Source organism: Sarcophilus harrisii, chromosome 3 (genome assembly GCF_902635505.1).
Source record: "Sarcophilus harrisii chromosome 3, mSarHar1.11, whole genome shotgun sequence".
Lineage (NCBI taxonomy): Eukaryota > Metazoa > Chordata > Mammalia > Dasyuromorphia > Dasyuridae > Sarcophilus > Sarcophilus harrisii.
The window spans coordinates 393,163,607-393,179,404 of NC_045428.1; the positions used below are offsets into that span (position 1 = coordinate 393,163,607).

The following is a 15,798-nucleotide window of genomic DNA, read 5'->3' on the forward strand; positions in this document are numbered from 1 at the left end:
TCCTCAAATGAAAACTTCCAGAAATATTATAACCAAATTTCAGAGCTCCTAGGTAAAGGGGAAAATATTGCAAGCATCCAGACCGAAAAAAATTCAAGTATCATGGAGCCACAATCGAGGTAACACAAAAGGCGCTGAGGTCTTTGGAATATGATATTCAAGAGGGAAAAGGAGCTAGAATTACAACCAAGAATCATCTACCTAACAAAACTGAATATAATTTTTTTGGGAAAAAAGAATATTCCATGAATTAAAGAATTTTAAAGCATTCTTTAAAAAATGATTCATTCTGATTTGTTTATTTTTATGTTAATTGATAAGAGTTTATTGATTTTTAGAGCTAGAATGGACTATTAAAGTCATCTAATTTTATAAAAATTATCAAATTTTTGTAGAAGAAAAAGTAAGTCTTTCAAAAATCAAGTATCTTGCTTAGATATATGTTAGAAGAGGAAAAAAGAAGAGAAGGAAGAAGAAGAGAATGTTATTAAATAGTAAATAACCTAATATAGCAGGATAAACTTTGTCTTTAAAGTATTTAAATTTGAACTGCATATATAGATAAGAATGAGTTAAGAGTAATTACAGTGATGGCGATAACAGATTTATACTCCTTTAACATACATATATATACTTTTATACTTCTTTTAAGTTTAGAAAATGCTTCACATTATTTCATTTCATTTTCACAACAATTTTGTAAGGCAGATGCTATTATTATATTATTTACAAATGAAGAAATAGACTCAGAAAATTTCAGGGACTTGCTCATGTCAATCACTTAAGTAAGCTTACAGTAAGCATGGTTTACAAAGCATTTTGTAAATATTATCTCCTTTTATCCTCACAAGAAACCCTAGGAGGAGGGTGCTATTATTATACTCATTTTACAGATAAGGAAACTGAGGCAATCAGTTAAATGACTTGCCTAGGGTCACATAACTACTAAATGTTTGAAGTGTGATCTGAACTCATCTTCCTGACTCCACTTACTGTGCTACCTTAAGGTAACTACTCAAATATTCCAAGGTCCATTCCCTGTAATTAAAGAAATAGTCCTCATAGGGGATACAAGAAAAATGTGTTGGTTTTTTTTTTTTTTTTTTTTTTTTTTTTTTTTTTTTTTTTTTTTTTTTTTTTACATATACTTATAAGTCTTACAAGTGTTTTGGCAAAGTACTTTCATATGGTTTGTGGTTTATATTTCCTCAAATGTGTACAATTTTACTCTATAGATTCTGGTTATAACTTTTTGGTCTCTCTGGAGAATATTTTACTAATGTTTAGCTAGCATGATGTATCTAGCCATTTTCTAGGAAGATAAAGAGAAGAGACATAATAACATCTATGAAATTCTCCATAAACTTCAAAGGACATTTGAATGTCTGTAATGAATTATATATTTTTTTGATGGTCATGGTAGATGGAGTATAAACAAGCCATAATTCAAAAGCTTTTTAGTACCACAGTTTCTTTTCAGTTCTTATAATTCAGATTTGATGAGTGTACTATTTTTTTTTAATTCTGGCAGTATTTCCAATCACTTAAATAGAGTGAAATAATACAATTTGTAATCAGCTATTATACAAGCTAAAGAACACTAGTTGGGGTTTCTCCATGAACTGGAAAATCCACTTAAATGTGTCATCATTTAGGTACTTGCAGAGGAAGGACTGTCAAACTACCTAAGCATCTAGAGGGGGAAAGGTCCAATTTAAGTGAAGGGAGGGAGAAGTGAAAGGGGACGAAATATGGGAGCTAGGATAAGATGAATCTATTTAGTTGAATATTAACCAGAACTGGGTTCAAGGCCTGACTTTGCCTTTTGTTAGCTGTGTGAAGATAGTTGAGTAAATTAACCTTGGTAAGCTTCAGTTTCTTCATCTGTAAAACAGAGCTAATAATATTTATGTTCCCTGTCTCATGGGGCAGCAGCAAGGAGAGTATATTGTAAATTGCAAAGGCCTATTTAGACCTGTGCATTTGCACATGAGATAGTGAAAGCTTTCTCAACTGAGAACTTAAATTTCAAAATGAGCCAAGGACAATTATAACATTGAGATGTTATGTTTTGAAAAGAGGCAAGACATATGGAATGAAGTGAACAAAACTATAACAACACGTACTATAACAGAACTTTTGTAAAAATAAGTTTTGAAAAATTCAATAACTCTGATCAAAGAAAAGATCTATCTTGATTCCAGAGGATTGATAAAGCTGAATGCTGCCCACTTCATAAAAGAAAGATAATATATAAACCCTCCTCTTTCTGCCTCTCTTTTTTCTGCCTTCCTTCTTTTCCCTTCTCCCTCCTTTCCTTCCTCCCTTTCTCTTTCTGTTTCTCTTTTGTCTTCCTTTTCTTTTCCTTCTCTTCTTCTTCCTTTCATTTTCTTCCTTCCTTCTTCCTTTCTTCTTTCCTTCCTTCCTCTCCCCTCCGTCCCTCCCCACCCCTTTCTTTTTCAAAAGGTGGGGGAAACTAGGAGGGAGAAAATAATTGCTTGATGTCCTAAAACAATAAAATTAATAAAGAAGACAAAAAAGAAATATGTTACATAAAGCCAAAGCATTATTACTAAAACTAAACAAAAATAAATGGTATGTGAATCTATTTCTATCAATATCATTTTCTTCTTTCAAAAGGCAAAAACACTGACCTTCATAGGACGAAAAGTCCTCCAATGAGTTGATGGCTGAATCTCATGTTCAAACAGATTCCCTCCTGATTTCTTGACATTTAAGTTCTGGCAATAATTCCTCCATTTCTTTTTTTCCCTCCATCCTTTCTTCTGGAATCTAAGCTCTAGAAATTCCATTGTGTATTCCATGCCCTAATATAATCACATATCTTAATGATGGTCTTGTGGACACAACCACTCTTTTCTTAGCCTGAGGTTCTTACACCTTGGCAACAAATACCCATTACACTCAAGGTATCTGAGCTAACTTGTGGCTAAAATGTATGTGATGTGTGTAGTTGTGTGTGTAAGCCATCCTTTGCTGTTCCTGTTGGCATTTATCCAGACGTTGAACATTACTATTTTGGGATTTTTTGGTGTCTGTTGTGAGTATCCTGTGACAAGACTTGTCAACCCAGTCTTTTCCTAAGCCCAGTTAGCTCAAGATTGTTTATTCTTCATTTTTTTCAAATGGAACCAAGTGTTTGTTCAATCGGTTTAGCTGAAGGAGCCAGCCTTCTAACCTTCTGGTCAAGCTGACCCTCTTGCAAGTACTTCTTTCCTGGCATGAAATATTTGTGTTTATAATCTTTTCCCACATCTTGGCGCCCCTCCTAGTCAACCTGTTTATCAATTTGGCAGGTTTGGAGCCTGTTCTCCTCAGCCATGGCCACCTCCCCCTCCCTGTGCTCATGACATCATATAAACTTCCTGGAGCCTGATCTCTGGGTTCCAGGAGAGGTTTTCATGTACTTTAGAGGCAACACACTGGCCTAGAATGTGGGAGAGAGTCGCCAGTCATGGCCATCTAATTGCTGAAAAGCTGTGCCATGCCCTTTAGAGAAACCAGAATTGCTGAATAAAAAGGTGTGTGTGTGTGTGTGTGTGTGTGTGTGTGTACACCCCCCCTTTTTTTCTTTTAATTTAAGTACATGACTATGGTCATAGCAGAGCAAGATAACTGTACAGATTTAAATGTGTTAAACAGCAGCATCAAAATTTAAAATGTTTTTACAGGGAGCTGAGGTGTTTTGACAAGAAGAATCAGGTGGATCCCAGTTGAGACTGTCTATTTACAGCTCTTTCCTCGTCTTTATTCTTCCTCCAATTCCTTGATGGTGTTGCCAGTTTATGACTCTGCACCCCCACCTCCCCATGTTTCTCCTCCCTGCCCCTTTCTCTCTCTCTCTCTCTTTCTCTCTCTCTCTCTCTCCTCCTTCTCCCTCTTCCTCACCACTCTGTCTCTGTTTCTGTTTCTGCCTGTCTCTCTCTCTCTCTCTCTCTCTCTCTCTCTCTCTCTCTCTCTCTCTCTCTTTCTCTCTCTTTCTCCTCCTTCTCCCTCTTCCTCACCACTCTGTCTCTGTTTCTGTTTCTGCCTGTCTTTCTCTCTCTCTCTCTCTCTCTCTCTCTCTCTCTCTCTCTCTCTCTCCTCCTTCTCCCTCTTCCTCACCACTCTGTCTCTGTTTCTGTTTCTGCCTGTCTTTCCCTCTTTCTCTCTCTCTCTCTCTCTCTCTCTCTCTCTCTCTCTCTCTCTCTCTCTCTCTTCTCTCTCCCTCTCTCTCTCTCATTTTCTCAGTGACCTATAACCTAAAGTTTAGTGTCACCCTCAGCTGTTCTGTTGGGGGGATCTAGCAGCTGCTGCTTAATACCACAGGCAACTTCTAGCTCACTCCTAGTTTCTAGGATTAGGATTAATCTACTCATCTGGTACTATGATTTCAAGCTGTCTATGATTAATCTGCACAGTAATGTGGAGGGGGGGATTTATTCTGAAGCATAGTGCTGAATTTTAATGGGACCCCTCAAAAAGCCTTTTTTTGTGATAATCAAAAAGTTCACAGGAAAAACACACTTTTTTTTTACAGTAGAAGTTAGGAGATATAATAGGGAAATGATCTGTGGAAACATTATTCTGAAAGAATACTAAATATGAAAGACATCTGTATATCTAAGTTTTAAAAACAATTCCTCCATGCAATTCTTCTAAAAAAAAAGTGTGATTCTGAAATTGGATCAGTGGATATGGTTTTGGTGATAGAGACTGGAAAAGAAAGGGATGATGGGTTTGGAGAGAGGTAATTGATCTAAAAATATATTACTGACAGTTTTGTGCAGTAAGCAATTCAGTGGAAAAAAACAAGTACTGCAATTTTTTTTAAAAGCAAATTTTCATAATTTTACATGCACTCGTCACAGCAAACAAGTCTTGGAGATCAGGATTCAGGACAATAGCTTGCTGGTTTTAAAGTCCACAATTATCAGTCCATATAGTTTACAAGTGGACAAAACTAGATTTTTAAAAAAATTATCATTTGCATATATCGTTTTTCCATTTCCTTATCGAGTGTCAGATGATGTTCACAGAGCTCAGGGCCATCCTCTATCCTTCAGATAATGACAGGGAAAAAAAAAAAAAAAACTCAGACAGCTTAATGCTACCAAACTAGGGGTGTGTCGATGCTCCGTTTCTCTCTCAAGAATGATAAACTCAATGGGGTTGTCTATTTTTAACCTCCTGTTCTTTCCTTTGGCAGACTAATCAGTGTTAGCTGAGATCTTTCCCTGAATGAATCCAAGTAACCCTGTTTGCTGCCTTCTGAAATGACCAGGAGAGACACATCTGTACAGAGGCTGCCTTAAAGAATAAACTGTGGTTCAAAAGTACCATGTCCAGCCAAGAGAGTTCTGGGGCACTGCCTTCCACAACAACAGTCAGCTCTGTCGCTGTGCAAGCTGGGGACTCCAGGATTGTCATAGCTATCTTGAAGGTAAGCTGACAGTTCTCTCACTCACTCTCAGTAATCTTCTCTTCACTTCTTGGTTTGGGGCTTGCCTAACTGCTGGATGATATATACCCATCAACATTCCACATGGGGCAGCAGTTTACAATAGAGAGGAAAAATCTTTCTGCTTCAAGTAACTAAGAGTAAACTAGCTAATTCAAGACAATTTAACATGTTCTTTTTATATATGATAAAGTGAAAGAAAGGAATGTATTTTTAGCCAGAAAACAAAACAAAAAAAGATGTTAGTATCTCTACCCCAGAATTTATTCGAATTTTTTCTACCTTTTTTTTTCTGGCTAAACGAAGTGGGAAGGAAGGTTGTTATCTGGGCAGAAGGAAGGGGTCTTATGATCATGCTTACAATTTGGGGGGAGGGACTGGTTGTAGGGGATAGGGAGAATGCTTAAAAGTTGAAGAATGATGTTCTTTGAGTGTGAGGGAGAACAGGATACAGCTTTTGTGAAGATCCCATACCCTTATTGTACCCACCTCTGTACAGCACTAAATCTGGCAAGCTAAAGAAAGTTTTTAATTCTAGTCACAATATTGAGAAAGAAAAAAAAAAAAGAGTGCTAGGGACACCACTGCCTCCTTGTTCCTTAATAATGGTGAGTTGCATACTACTTAGGACTTTAACATTTGACTTCATCTCCAACAAGCCCTTCTAATATTTGACAATGTAGGTTCATGCTGACAATCCATCTTCCATCAAAATGAAGTGACTCATTCCCCTTGAAAAAGCCTTTCAAAGATTTTAAAAACGTTTCCTTGGCTTTAGATAGTTTGTCTCTGAAAGATTGTACTCTTTAATGAAGGGAAAAGTTGAAAACAAATCAGTGATTCTAGCCAAATATCATTCTGTATTCTATTTGTTGTTGTTTATCTTTCGTTCTCAAGAGGACCATCAAGATTTGATGGACTGACTAACTTTCCTTTTGATCTTTTAATGGATGTTGGACAATATGTTCTATTTCAATGAACTTTGTTGCTGTTTATGGTACAGTAATATGCAAACTCATAGAGAAGAAACCATAACTAGACAAAGAAAAATGATTCAACACAAAAAGACTGAAAAGTATTTCTACACAGGTGCATTTCCTGTTGTTGTTGCTGTTACATTTGGTCTCTGAACACACAGGACCGTGTTCTATCTCTCTCTTACCAAAGATTCTGTCTCAGGGAGATAAGATGAGATGAGAAAGAAGCCTGATACTGAAGTAGCAAGATTTTATAATGTGCATGTGACTTGATGATGCTTTGAGAACCTTATAAATTTAGTGCCAGACAGAAAGGTAGGCAAATAAAAAATATTTTTTCATCATTGCATTTTGTCTAGCTATCTCTGCCCCCAAATACGTAGCATCCTTAGAGAAGACAAGAGAATGCCAATCAGAAAATATTCTAAGAAATCGTAGGCTGATTTCTTTTAAAAATGGAAACTTTCAAATTATATTCCAAACTATGAAAATAATTTTTTTCTCGAACTGTATCTAGGTTTTTCTTGCCATAAATATTTATAGTATTGAATTGAGTTAAAGTGACCTTACCACTACCTTCACATCCAACAATCTCCTGCTGCTGCTCTGGATACTTTTGAAAGGAGAAAATCCAAATTCAGAAATCTCTGTGTGAAAAAAAGTGCATGTACTTCTTAATTATTTCCAGTGTATTAGTTATATTCCAGAAAAAAATTATAATAAAATTGCAATTAATTTTATTATTATGTTACTATTTAATATATTCATTTATTATTACTTTATAATATATCATATATAATTGTATGTAATATTTCCTCTCTCATTTCTCTTTAGGAATTCACTTTTCCATGCCCACCTGCCTATGGGTTGCTGTTTTGTTTTCTCAGTTGTTGATTCTTTAAAAAGTGATTCCTTCAAGGAAACAGAATGAGGGAGGAGATAGAGGGGAGGTCAAGGAAAAGACAGGCATAGAGCAGCTGAACAGTGTTTACATGGCAGGGGTTATAGATGCTAAATACTTCTCAATAAAAATGGAGAAATGGTATTTGCCTTTAGAATAAGAGAAAAATCAATTGGTTTGATCCCTTGTTTGCTTCATTCTCAATCTTAGTTCAGCAGTCGAGACCATAGATAAAAATAATGGAACATGACTTCAATTATATTAAACAAAAATTTCCCCTAGATCCCCATTTTTTGTCCTACTTATCCAAGTATCCTATTTCTTTCATTTCAAACACAGCTTAGCTTGGCGCTTGGCTAGTTTATGTAGTTTTATGGAAAGACTATGTGATTATTTAATACTGATTAAGAAGGAGCCAATAAGGTTTGTATTGCACAAACTTCCATTTTATAGATGTTGACATTTCCATAAGGAGACAAAACCTTCTTTGGACAGAATGTTTTGCCCTAGAAATAAATAAGGATCAGAATAAATTTAAAGATTCCATAGTCAAAAAGTTGCACTGGAAAAAGTTTGATATGAAAAATGAAGGAAGGAGAAAGGAAGATGAACCTGAAATTGCATTCATGAAAAATATATTTCTATCATACTTATTGAATGCCTTCTGTATACTTGCTTGGGATAAAAAGAGAAGTAAGAAGTCCTCAAGATGCTTAAACTATGAGAAGAGAATCAAGAAAAAAGTAGGAAATATAAAATGTAGCAAAATACAAACTTATGTAAAAAACAAGGAAATGATTAATAATCTCTGGGAAGGTACTTTAGATTAATGGTAGGGAAAGAGGCAGTTTATAACAGGGTGACTGATGTTTTCTGAACTTTTGCTTTGAGTTGAGTATGAGTGATAGTAAATTACAGGTGAGAGGTCTAATAGTCAGAGAAATATGTTTCAAGGAAAGTTGCTTTTAAAAAATATTCATTTATTTAATATTTTCCCCCAGTTATATTCAAAACAATGTTTTTATTTGTTTTTTAAAGTTTTTGAGTTCTAGATTCTCTTCCTTATCCCACCCACAATTAAAAAGTCACATGTGAAATTAAGCAAAACGTTTCCATAAAATTCAAGTTGTGAAAGAAAGTCTAGATCTCCCACCTTAATAAGAAAAAATATCCTCAAGAAAAATTAAATTAAAGAGAGAGAGAGAGAGAGAGAGAGAGAGAGAAATAGAAAATGTTTCCATCTGTATTCAGACACAATCAGTTCCTTCTCTGGGTATGGATAGGATTTTTCATAATCCTTCAGAGTAGTTGTGCATGATTGTACTACAGAGAATAGCAAAGTCATTTACAGATGGTAATAACAAAGTCATTACAATAGTCATTGCTATTACTTTGTATATATTTTGTGTAGGACTTTCCATGTTTTTTTTTCCCTGAGAGCATCCTGCTCATCATTTCTCAGAGAACAATAATATTCCATCACAAACACATGTCACAATTTATTGAGCCATTACCCAATTGATGGGCATCCCCTCAATTTCTTTTTTTTTTTTTTTTTTTTGTCTGAGAAGAAAGCTGCTATGAATATGTTTTGTACACAGAGGTCATTTTCCTTTTTTTGTCTTTTGTTTCCCATCCCATCCCCATCCCCAAATCTCTTTTAGTATTCATGCCTAGTAGTGGTGTTGTTAGATTAAAAGATATTCATAAATTTGCATATCTTTTGATTATTTATCAATTGGGGCATGGCTCTTATTTTTTACAAATTTAACTCAGTTCCCTTTGTGTTTGAGAATTGAGGCATTATGAGAGAAAGTTGCCTCACATTTTTTTTTTTACAATTACTATTGCTACTTGTATTTTCCCCCATTTATTCTCTTTCTCTTTTCACTCTGTCCTTCCTCAAAGTGTTTTGCTACTAATCACTCACTCCCCCAATTTGCCCTTTCTTTTATCACCCTACTCTGTTTCCCATATCCCATTGCTCTCCTATTTTCCTGAAGAATATGATAAATTTCTATACCCTTATTGAGTATTATTTCTTATTTGAGCCAATTCTGATGAGAGTAAGTTCAGCCACTACCTCTTTCCTTCCCCTCTTCCCCTCCACTGTAAGACTTTTGTTTGTCTCTTTTTTATGACAGATAATTTGTACCATTGAACTTCTCCCTTGCCTTTTCTCCCAGAACATTCCTCTCTCATCTCTTAATTTCATCTTTTTTTTTAAAAAGAGATATTATCCCTTCATATTCAACTCATACCTGTGCCTTCTGTATTTATATCATCCTTCTAACTGACATAATAATGAGAACATTCTAATAAATAACAATATCATTCTCCCATGTAGGAATGTAAACAGATAAACCTTATTGACTTCCTTATGATATCAGTTTCCTGATTAACTTCTTATGCTTCTTCAGAGTCTGTATTTGAAAATCAAATTTTCCATTTAGCTCTGGTCTTTTCACCACAAATGCTTGAAAATCTTCTCTCTTATGAATAATCACTTTTTTTCCTTTAAAGGATTATACTCAGTTTTGCTGAGCAGATGAGATTCTTGATTGCAATGCTAGATCCATTGCTCTCCAGAATATCATGTTCTAAGCCCTCTGGTCCTTTAATGTAGAAGGTGCTAAATCTTGTGTTATTCTGACTGTGGCTCCACTGTACTTGAATTAATTCTTTCTGAATGCTTACAATATTTTCTCCTTGACTTGGGAGTTCCAGAATTTGGCTATAATATTCCTGGGAGTTTTCATTTTGGAATCTCTTTCAGAAGTGACCAGTGGATTCTTTCAATTTCTATTTTGCCTTCTGGTTCTAGAATTTTAGGACAGTGTCCTTGATAATTTCTGAAAGATGATGTCCAGGCTCCTTTTTTGATCATGACTTTAAGATAGATCAATAATTTTTAAATTATCTTTCCTGGATCTATTTTCCAGATCAGTTATTTTTCCAATGAGATATTTCACTTTTTTTTTCTATTTTTCTTTTTCTGCTTTATTGTATCTCAATGTCTCACAAAGTCATTAGCTTCCATTTGCTCAATTCTATTGTTTAAGGCATTTTTCTCCGTGAGCTTTGTACCTCCTTTTCCAATTGATCAATTTTGCTTTTTAAGGGATTCTTTTCCTCATTCACTATTTGTATTTCCTTTTGCACCTCTCAGTTCTTTCTCTGATTTTCCCTCTCTCTCTCTCTCACTTGATTATCCAAGTCCCTTTTGAGTTCTTCCATGGCCTGAGCCCAATTCTTATTTTCCTTGGAGGCTTTAGATGTTGGAGCTTTGACTTTGTTATCATCTTCTGAGTGTGTGTTTTGATCTTTCTTGTCACCATAATAACTTTCAATGGTGAGAAACCTTTTTTTGTTTTTTGCTCAGACTTTTAACTGTTTGGTAAGGTGGGGCTCTGTTTCCAGGGTGGAGGGTGCACTGTCCCAGGCTTTGGGGGTTTTGTGCTGCTGTTTTCAGAGATCTTTCTAGGAATATGAGCACAAGCACTCTTTTCTACCCTGGAGCAGTTAGGTGTGTCCCTGCCTCACAGTAGCTATAAGACCTAGTGTGCTGGCTGGGCTGGGCCTCTGCTGAGCAGGCTGGGCTAGGACTGCACACCAGACTCCCATCCTGGTGCCATAGACCCTCTCCACTGACCTTCCAAGTGCTCCCTAGTATTCCCAGGCTCAGAGGTCCAGAAGCCTCTGGTATTGCTGCTGATTCAGAGGTTCCCACTTGGCTGATGCTGGGGTCCTCCAGAGCTGGGAGCAGGGCTGGGCCTGCTGGGATTATGGGCTGGGCTTTCACTCTGGTTCCACAAGCCTTTTCTGCTGACCTTCCCAGGTCCTCCTTGGTGTCCCTGGGCTGAGAGGTCTGGAAGCCACCAACACAGGGGCTGATTCAGGCTCGGGCTGCACAGGCATGCTGCCCTTCACTTGGACTGAAGGCTGGACTCCTGGAGTACCAGACCTTTTCTGCTGAGCTTCTAACTTGTGGTTGGCTGGAAAATGTTCTGCTCTGGCTTTTTGGGTGTCCTGATGCTCTAAATGTTGCTTAGAGTCGTTATTTAAAGGAATTTGGAGTAGTTTGGGGGAGAGGTTGGGCAAGTTCCTGCCTTTACTCTGCCATCTTGGCTCTGCCTCCTCAAGGAGCGTCCTCATGGAGAGGGCAACTAGGTTGTGCAGTGGCTAGAGTGCCAGGTTTAAAGTCAGAAAGACTCATCTGGCTATGTGATCCTGGGCAAGTCACTTATCCCTGTTTGCCTCAGTTTCTTTGTCTGTAAAATGAGCTGGAGAAGGAAATGGCAAACTGCTCCAGTGTCTTTGCCAAGAAAACCCCAAATGGGGCATGAAGAGTCAGACATGACTGAAAATGACTAAACAACAACATTCATGGAGAGAAAGGAGTTTTAGACAAAATACTTTTAATCTTCCCATGTGCCTTGTCCATACGTAGTGTTATTCTCTACTTTATTTGTGATTGAAGTGCATGATTCCTCAAATAAATGACAAACTTCCTAAGGGGAACTACATCTTTGTATCCCCTCCACCATTTAGAGGTTTGGAAGTCAGGAATACCTGCGTTTAAATATTACCTCAAACATTTTCTAGCTATGTGATCCTAGGCAGTTCACTTAAGGTTTGAATATGTCACTTTCAACTGTTCAAATGGGGATAATAATCACACCTACCTACACCCACAGGGTTGTTGTGAGCATCCAATGAGACCTATGTAAAGTATCTGGCATACAGTAACCTCTTAGTAGATGCTTATTCCTTAACTTTCCCTTATTATGCCTTGCCCAACCATGTAATTATGAATCAGTTAAGAGAATAATTGAAGAAGACTAAAAGAAGGTTTATGAAAAACCAAAATATGTCACACGACTGGCTCAATACTACTACAATTATGGATAAGGAAAGCAAGCAAACTCCTTATTTGGGATTATTTAGATGTTTGAATTTTAAATTTCCAGCAGCTGTGTGAGTATCCTGTAACACAACTGGTACATTAGTGTTCTTTACTTTTTGGGGGCGGGGTAATAGATGTGATTAGCAAAAATTACATATAAGATGAATTTATGTCAATTGGATCCTGTATCCTTCTTCTGTAAAATGAAGGCCTAGGACAAGGTGATTTCCAAGGTTTCTTCCATCTCTAATTCTATGATCTCATTTTAATTGAACTAGCCAAGTGTGTCCCTAGAAAATTTAGATATATATTGGTGAAACTTTAATCTCTTGCTTTTTAGCAAATAATAGCCAACTTATTCATCTATTTGTAAGTTTTTTGGGGGTATATTGGTTATTCTTAAATAAAGGGGTATGGAGCATAATAAAAGCAATCATCTACTTTCATATTAGACTGGGCTTCAAAATTTGCAAAATGCTATCCATATTATCTCATTTGAGGTTCCCAATCCCCCTGGGAGATAGGCATTACCTAAGATTCAAAAGCCAAAATCAAAATCAATAATCTTAATGTCAGTGAGAGAGAGAAGGGGGGGGAGAGAGAGAGAGAGAGAGAGAGAGAGAGAGAGAGAGAGAGAGAGAGAGAGAGAGAGAGAGAGAGAGAGAGAGAGAGAGCGAGAAACAGAGAGACACAGAGAGAAAGACAGACAGCCAGAGAGACAGACAGAGACAGAGACAGAGAAAGAAAGAAATCTAAGGTGAGGAGGAAGAAACAAGTAGAATCTAAATAAATTGGATTTTGTTTTTACTCACAGAGTGGAAAATGGGTACAACTCCAACTGGCTGAATCCTGTCCCAACCTTCTGGAAATTGGCAGCAATCAAGATGAGACCAAGAAGCTACTTGAGGATCATGAACTCCTCCTGACCAAACTCAAGGTAAGGAGTCAATACGGCAGCAGACAATCAAAGAAGAGCAGAAAGAAGTAGGATTTAAACATGTGGTTCCTCCATTAACTCCTTTGTACTGTTATCCCATTCCACTTCCAAGTCATGGTGTCAGAGATCACTCTAATGTGGCCTCAGAAAAGGAATCTAAGAAATGGTAAAATTGGCTTATTAATAAATTCCAGGATTCAGAAAACAAGTAAAATATTGTCAACCTTTATAGAAATAATGTGATAGAAAATGTGGAACTATATAACACTTTCACTGTGGAGAAATAGGTCATTATTTTTTGGTAGCATCAGTAAAAATATTCTATCATTTCATTGCATCTCATGCATTACTATCAGGTCATAACAACAGCAACCTAAAAACTATAACAGACCTAAATCTAACATGGGAAGCAGTATCTGCTTTGCCAGGAAATTTCAGGGTTTTTATTTAGCTTGATGTTTTAGAAAAAAGATCTGATGACTTTTCTAGCATTAGATTTAAGTGGAAAATTAATAATATGTCTAATAAAATCTAGCCTGCTTTTCTAGTATGTTTGTTTTTAATTTTGTTGTGGGTTATTTTGATAAGGATTTAAAATTATAAGCAAAGATGGTTTGAATAGTTTAGAAATGCTGGTAATGTTCAAAAAATGAAAGTCTTACAAACAAAAAGACTTGAATGTGGGTTTAAGGGACTTGATGGGTATGATATACTCTATTTTTCCATAAAATTTCTGTTTCTTGTAGATTTTGGCTTAAGAAGTTCTAGTTGCATAATAGTTGTGAGCAAAGATGATTTGTGAATATCTGTATCTAGCATAAGACAAGAAAAAAAAGATATATTTGTTATCATCTAAAGGTAGAATTAATTCAAGAAAGGATATCTCAATTAGTGTCCTCCCTCAACTAGTGAACCCCCCGCCCCTCCGGTTCAAGTGTCTACCTTTCAATTAGGAATGTGGTTGCAAATGTTTAACAATCAGCTCTCTGGGGAGGGAAATTCCAGCATTTTACTCACATGATACTTTTAAGTTTAATATGCATTATTAACATTTTCTCCATCACTTTCTTAGGTCTAGGCAATCACCATAATAATAATTATTATTATAAATCAAACCCTGATTTGTAGCATTTTCTATGGTGAGAATGCTCACTCTGAACAACTATTATTTGACACTCCCCAGCATAATCTGAACCCAGCATACCCCTGCAAATTTAAATCCAGAAATGTCTTTAAACATTCTGTTTTCAAAGTACTTGGTCCACAAAAAACAACAAACAAACTATGTAGGACTTATTTTTATTCAAGTCACACCTTTGCACTAGGAGAGATATACTGTTTTTGTCATTTCAAATTCCATTGTGAATTGGACTAGCTATCAGGTCCCAGGTATGTTAGTCACCTAAAGGAGAACTATTCAATGTTGCTGGTACTCCCACCTATAAAATGAGGGCATTGGATTGGTATAGGTAGATCAGGGTCTAAACTTAATTAAATTCATGTTCTTGGGCCCAAAGCTTTGTCCATAGCCACAAGCCTTTGAAATGGGGGCACAGTATGAGGCTTCTCTCTCTCATTCTTATAGCATGAAGGCATTTCTGGATCATCACAATCCAATACCGACGTTGAAATGTCAGATGCCACTAGACATGACTCCAGATCTTCCAGATCAGCATCCTTCCCCCTCTCTCTTGATTTCAGAACTTTCCATTAGCACTTTCTCCTAGTTCCAAACCTCATTTCACTCTAATTTTTTTTTTTTTTTTTTTTTTTTACCATTTCTATCAATTGCTATGTTACAGGAAAGTAGCACTCATCTCTTCAACATAAAAAATACTGGGAACTCCCAGCTTAAATAATCTATAAATTCTCTTCAAAGTTTAGAATTCTATGGTCATAATCCTCCTGACAAGGGCAAGGCTGTTAGGATTCCTGAATGTATTCCTTGGTTAGGCCATTACTCTGATGGGAACAAGGTTATGGATATCTAAGGGAAGAGAGTCAGGACAGGGCCTTGGGACCAACAGTTATTGGACTTGCACTAGATAATATTCTATCAAAGGAGACTGAGAAGAAGCACTTAAACAGATAGAATGAGAACCTAGAGAAAACAGGGTCATGAAAACCTAGAGAGAAAATAATATCAAGGAGTAAAGAATTATTGTAAGAAGGAAACAAGCCTGTAAAAAGCATCTAGTATGTGTCAGCTAAATGGTGTGGTAAATAGTGCTGGGTTTGGAGTCAGGAAGACTCATTTTCTGAGCTCACATCTGGCTCCAGACACTTACTAACTGTGGGAGCCTAGGCAAGTCACTTAACCCTATTTACCTCAGTTTCCTCATCTGCAAATTGAGCTGGAGAAGGAAATGGCAAAACACTCCTGAATCTCTGCCATGAAAATCCCAAATGGTGTCATGAAGTATCAGGTGTGACTGAAAAACAGAAACTATATAACATACAAATATTATCTCATTTGGTCTTTGTAACAACCCCAGGAATTAGCTATTATTTTCCTCATTTTATAGTTGAGGAAAGTGAATCTGACAGATATTCAATTGTCTCAGGATCATAGAGTCAGTAATTGTCTAAAGTGAGATTTATATTCAGGCCTTCCTG

At 36.5% G+C, this 15,798-nt stretch overlaps 1 protein-coding gene across 3 annotated transcripts in view; it reads left to right on the top strand.

Annotated features, from left to right (window-relative positions):
* The first annotated feature begins 3,431 nt into the window (after nucleotides 1-3,431).
* CCDC141 (coiled-coil domain containing 141) overlaps nucleotides 3,432-15,798 on the top strand; it is a 257,825-nt gene continuing 245,458 nt past the window's right edge. The window contains exons 1-3 of one of the 3 annotated variants that reach the window (XM_031960388.1): nucleotides 3,432-3,542; nucleotides 5,210-5,443; nucleotides 13,060-13,182. In XM_031960388.1, the coding sequence (XP_031816248.1) occupies nucleotides 5,342-5,443; nucleotides 13,060-13,182 (225 nt within the window). In that variant the 5' untranslated portion in view covers nucleotides 3,432-3,542; nucleotides 5,210-5,341. Of the gene's footprint in view, nucleotides 3,543-4,883; nucleotides 5,444-13,059; nucleotides 13,183-15,798 lie in introns of those variants that run through there. The other 2 variants (XM_031960387.1, XM_031960389.1) reach the window with 2 other exon arrangements.